Source organism: Pterocles gutturalis, unplaced genomic scaffold (assembly GCF_000699245.1).
Source record: "Pterocles gutturalis isolate BGI_N339 unplaced genomic scaffold, ASM69924v1 scaffold41707, whole genome shotgun sequence".
NCBI classification, from domain to species: Eukaryota; Metazoa; Chordata; class Aves; order Pterocliformes; family Pteroclidae; genus Pterocles; species Pterocles gutturalis.
The window spans coordinates 33944-40054 of record NW_010114254.1 but is presented as its reverse complement, the minus strand read 5'-3'; the positions used below and the strand labels follow the sequence as shown (position 1 = coordinate 40054).

The following is a 6111-nucleotide window of genomic DNA, read 5'->3' as shown; positions in this document are numbered from 1 at the left end:
GATTCTATGATTCTATGATTCGATTCTATTCTATGAAGTGTCACGGAGCAGAAAGACAGACACTTTCTCCACTCCAGAAATCTTTCTTTTACTATTAACCTCCAAAAATGCTTTCCATAATAGCCAAGGAAAATGTGCTGCTAACTGTAAAAGCAATTAGAGAATAATTCAAATTAGTTTTAGACCAATTATCTCCTGTAAGCCTGCTAAATAAAAGGCAACAAACACAACACTACTGGTTAAGATCCCCTACACTGCCTTTAAATCTAGGCACGTTCAAGTTTTCCATTGTGTTGATTGTACCTCCTGGCCTACCTGCTAAAATTATCCACTGTATTCCAGATTACCTTTCAAGTTCAATTCCATATAAGCAGTATCAGCAGTGCTCTTTTGGGGGAGGGGAGAGGGTGAGGAGAGACTGATGCGACAAGGTAACTGTTGACTGGCGATACATAGACATATTTTTTCCCAAAAAAAGGATTTACAGTACTCATGGTGATAAAACATCTTTAGCCTCTATGGTCTAATCAGTCTAATTTGCTTCAATGCTGACACATCATGCAAAAATCTTTCAGCTAATCTCAAGCAAAAGCTGCTGTAACTCAAAGAAGTAGACAGATTGTTATAAAATTATGAATTTCCACAAGACACAACCTATTGTACATGAACTGGAAGGAATATTCTTGCAAAAAATGGCTACAGGTCAAGAAATGAAGTACAGCATATATTTAAGACAAAAAACTATCAGTAGCTATAAAAAAAACATAAATTTGTTAAAGATGGGTGAAGTACAATTGTTCTTGATTGCTAATGATGCATTCATTTTAAAAGTATCTTTCCAATGTTTGTTCACTGTTAGTTTCATAAAATTCAAGGCGAATGTGTAATTGATTATATGTTACTGCAAAAATAGCTTTTACAATTTATTTGATATTATTTTCTTTGTAAGAGTTCTGTTTGAGGATTCATTAAGTTGCACTGCATTAAAAAGTATTTTTTTTTATTTTTCTTTTTTTCTATAGTTACTGGAAAATACTCCCCAATCTAGGATAATTAATTCGGGGGTCAAATTTTGCTGCTTCTTACACACCACATGTAATAACTAAATCTAAAAGCAGTTAGGAGTTACTTCAGTGAGATCATATACAAGGGTAGCATTAAACTGGTATACACTAATAAAGCTGTCTGCAAACAATACAAAGGAAGTAGTCTAATGAAGGCAGTACATTTTGAAAATGTATGCCATTTAAACAATTAAGGGCTCTGGCAAATAAGTTCTGCAAAATCTTGCTGGAGAGATATTTGCAGTCACCAGATCAACCACCTGCTCTCTTTATGGATATTGGCACCTCTTCTACAGAGAGAGTGGAAGTGGACGCTCCATGGACCTTTCATGTTATTTCCTTGCAAAATAAAAAAAAAAAGCGTACTTTTTCTACTTGAACTGTTTTAGTTATTTACTTAATGGAAGAGCTGTAGTTGAGATTTTAGAGCCCTTGTGTCCAACTCCGCACTGAAGAGCATGTTGCATGGAAGGAAGGAGAAGCACCCCAAAACACCAGCTTTGACCTAATAAAGTCTTCCTTAGCAATAATTTACTCATTTTGCCTTGAAGGGCTGAGGCCATAGTGTGATGATGGGATACTAATGATACTGTGTAAACTATCTGTACGAAACATTTACCCACTATTGTCATAAGCTAAATGCCCATATACCTCTGGTCTCCAAGCCATCATTTCTTATTTTTATATATTCTTACATTTCTTATTTTTACATATTCTTACATTCCGTAAATGAAATTAATAAAATTCCCTCTGTCAACTTCTCTATGTACAAATACTGTTTAAATGAGCAACTGGTGTTTTTTGTTGTGATCCTTACCACCACTGCTCTTCTGTCATGGAAGAATCCACATCCAAGAAATGGCAAAAGAAAACTGCCAAGCATCACTGTCTGTTGAACTATAAGCTGGGCAGCACACATGAATCCACAGCCTGCAGTGCTACAGAAATTTACCCTATGGTATTCTGGAGAACATCTCCCCCAGTATAGCACCTCCTTCCAATCTGCTGCCTCTTCATACGCTCTCCTCCCCACAAAACTCACATCTGTTTCCTACCAATAGCTTTTAACACACATCCTCTTGGTGTCTTTAACAGGAAACAGAAAGTGAGAGTTCACTTTCATCAACACTGAAGAGTCGGCCTGGAAGCCATTCTGTCATTTCTCAGGAGTCTAGTGTGAAAAGAGGGAGAGCAATCTTTGAAAAGATGTCATCAGAAAATGGCCACAGCAACAGCTCTGAAGGTTAGCATCACCACGTTGCTCTGATGTCTTGCTTTAAGGCAGTGGTCTCCAAACCTTTTTGATGGTGCACCCCTATCAGTAAAACATTTTTGAGCATGCACTCCCAATGTTTGTATATGTATCTACTTACAAATTGTACACACGTACTACTCTAGCAATACGTTATGTACATTAGGCAACATACACAGAAATAGATATTAAAGAAGGATGATGGATGAAATAATAATAAAAAAAATCCTTTAAAAAGTGTTTATTTACAAAAAAATATTTTCTTCCTGTACCCCAATAGACTGTCTTGAACAGCCCTTGGGGTGCACACGTCCCACTGTGGAGACCACTGCTTGATGGTATCAAAGAGTGTATGTATCTGTGTTTTAACAAAGGAAGAACACGGATGATGCAATTTTCTGACAGAAAAATAACTTACTGATTTCTGAGTATCTAGGACTCGACTTATGTAAAACAACAGATTACCCAAATAAAGAGCAAAAAAAGACTTGTCCAATCTGCCAATAAAATTAATAAGCCATCTACAGAGTATTAACCAATTACTGACTCCACTCTGGTTTCGATCAGAAAATATTTAGCCTGCATGTTTAGCAATTCCAGACTCTAGCTAATCAAAGGGAAAAGTACCTTTTCTAGCTAATGCTGCTAGATTTATTATGCTCATTGTTCAAACTAAATACCTGATCTTTTACCAAGTTTAACTTTCAGCCATTGTTTATCTTTTTCCTTTTTTTCCTACCAAATTAAAGAGATCTTTAAGACCTGCTCATTTCTTCTTGGAAGGATGATTATACATTATGACCATGTCACTCCATAACCTTCTCTTCCATCAGCCAGATACAGCTGCAGTTCTCCATGTGGGAGTATTTTTTTGTGGCTCTTCTCCACATCTTCTCAAGCTTTTTCAGGTATCTTTTTTATAAAATGGTTGTAAGGACATTTATTTTTTTTCCTTCATTCTCCTTTTAGATTCTCCTAGTTCAAAGCCTTTTTTTTCCCTCTCTACAAGAGACCAGAATCCTCCATTCCATACCTGCCTTGCTTATGAGTCTAAATTGGGCATAATATGTTTCAGAAGCGTTTTTTTGGTCTGCCAGGAATAACAAAGAATATGAACTACGTAAAAATGCACAGTCAACAATTCATGCCTTTTAAAAATGAAGCTTTTTCTAAAAATGTGACAGACCCATAAGGAATAATGTTTTTCTATTCTCCTGTGAGAGCCATAATACCCCATTTTGCATTCAGACAGTCTTATGAGAAGCAAATTCCCTCTAGACTCATTTGAGTGTTTGAAAGCACTGGTGAAAACTCTTAAACTTCTAAGAGCTGAAGTTAGGCACTGAAATCTGCAACTCTGCACTTGAATAAATAGTCAGGTCCTGACAAATACAAGATAATGCTGATCCATATATTATTTCTCCCATCATTATGAGTTTTGAGTTTTCTATAACCAGTGACAATATATGTCAACTTCCTTCAATTTTCCAGCAAGAATAATACCCTCAAACCACTAAAGTGCTATGGAACTTTTTGCTAAATGTTTCAGTTATGCCAAAATCTTGTTTTCCTAGAAGAGGTATCAAGCAACATTTACAGCAAGCTCTGTGACTCTCTGACCAACAACTTGATTGTCTCCCTGGAAAAACAACAAAAGCAATGCTCATACTGCTGTTTAACCTGTTGTAAAAACCTGGAGAAGCCCATAAGGCACAGCTAGGGTAGTCCTATCATTGGAAAAAATGTCAGAAAGGCAAAATTCTACAGTCCTGTTATGCACAGAAGATTTGTCAAGCTCCGTTTACTTTAAAGACTTGATGTAACTTATCATTAATAAAATAATGAAATTATCTGAAATAGACACTATTGTATGAGTCCCACATGACAAAGGCAAACAGTTTTTTGTCGGCATACCTCATCTGGGTAAACATAAGGCCTAATACTATGTATCTATTAAAATGTTTTTTAAAACAGTCTACTAAATTAATCGGCCTCAAATCAGCAAGGAATTTAATCACATCTAACTTTTAGCACATGAGTATTCCCATGGCACTTAATGAAACTATTCACATGCTTACGACTAGGTAAGAATCCCTTGTTGAATCAGAACAACACCAAAAAAGTTTTTAAACTCCTAAACATTAATGAAAATTAAAGCAGCAGCTTATAAATATCATGCTAGTAGTTGTCTGTATCGTAATTCAATCTGCCTTTGAAAATGAACTGACATTGTTTGGCTATGGTGGAGTACATCTCTGTGTTGCCAAAGCATACTTTCACAGGTTGTTTTGGTTAGATTTGGCTTAATGTACGGAATTCTCACTTGAAGAACAGCAATTTTCTCTCCTAATTTCTACTTTCTCTGAAAACTTTTTTTTTCTTCCATCTGACTTTCACTGTTTCTTACTGCTCCTATTATTCTTTCTTGAACTGTAGCAATTTGTTTGTCTACCATGATTACATGCAATATGCAAATATACTACATGGGATAAGCATCACAAAAAAATTATCCTCGTAAATTATGAGCAGGGTCAGGTAAAAATACTAAGAAACTCAGTATGTTTACACTGAGACCACTCTTCCATGCACATCTGCATCTATGTCTGATTTTTACTAAAGATTAGAGTTGCTAGTTGTATTTGCTTGCTATATCTGGACCTTGAACACCTATGCCAGCTAAACGCTTTTATAGTGAATAGGCAGAAAGGCCAGGTGTGCCCTGGAATTCTTCCCTGCTTGGTGGGATACCTCTTCCCTGGCACTCTGTTCTGTGCCAGGTGAACAGATAGCTTTTTGGAAAGTCTCTTTTGTTGCTGCATTTCATAATGTTAAAAAGAAAATAGGGATTTTTAAAAAATTGTATCTTCTGTGTTCTCAAGCAATCCCTTAGTAAAACAATGCAATAATCAAAAGTGAACCAACTCAGGTAAGAAGAAATGCGATCGACTGAGCACGTTTTTGTAAAGCATATATGTATAACAATACGTACTACAGTTAGGCTTCCAGAACAAGGAACTGACTGATAGCAAATGCTATCCAGACCTCAGGCCCTAAAAACAGTCACCAAGTTCCACCCTATACAGGTGAGGATAAACCCAAACCTGTTGTGCCCCTCTACTTGCTCCAGGAAGGGATTCAGTGGAGCTGATCTCCACTGGGTGGTGTATTTTAGGAGACTGAGAAATTTGTCTTAAAAGTTGACACACAAAAAAAAAAATTCCTAGGAGAGGATTTTGATGAGTTTTCTTTCTAAAGAGAAGACCAGTTCTGTAAATGGTGTGGTTTTGCCCTGAATGGTAGAAAAGGTAGGTGCACTCTAGTATGTCCTTGGTGTTTTATATGAACATTATGAGATAGCCAACATTGTACAAAGAGAAGTTACTAATTTCTTATCAAAGTTATTGAAATCGGTTTATTTGCTTAATTGAATAAGTCTGCAATTCATCAGCAAGATAAAAAAAGCATAAATGAATTGTACACAGTAAACATGTCATTACAAAAACCCCCCAAAACAGCCCTGTGTTGCAACAAAGTGACAAAGCACACTCAGAATGGGGAAAACTGTGTCAGCAGTGCCAAAATATATAAGAATACAAGTAAACAGCCAATGGCTAGCAGAGAGCACTCTTCTGAAGTTTCCTCTTTGATTTTTCTTTCCTGTTTGGAAATTAATTTTATGGTTTTAGTTTGATTACCTATGGGCTTGAATCAAACACATAGAACAGGAGGACATATCTACACTGTTTCTTCCTGCCCGCTTCTCTCCCTTTTCCAAGCCCGTAGTTTCCTCAACTT

The 6111-nt window shown here is 36.4% G+C and overlaps 1 protein-coding gene across 1 annotated transcript in view; it reads left to right on the top strand.

Moving 5' to 3' along the window:
* Positions 1 to 2159: 2159 nt before the first annotated feature.
* XIRP2 (xin actin-binding repeat containing 2) overlaps positions 2160 to 6111 on the top strand; it is a gene marked incomplete at its 5' end in the record, with an annotated part of 23881 nt that continues 19929 nt past the window's right edge. Inside the window, one exon of the mRNA XM_010074778.1 lies at positions 2160 to 2307. Within this exon, the coding sequence (XP_010073080.1) occupies positions 2160 to 2307 (148 nt within the window). The remainder of the gene's footprint in view (positions 2308 to 6111) is intronic.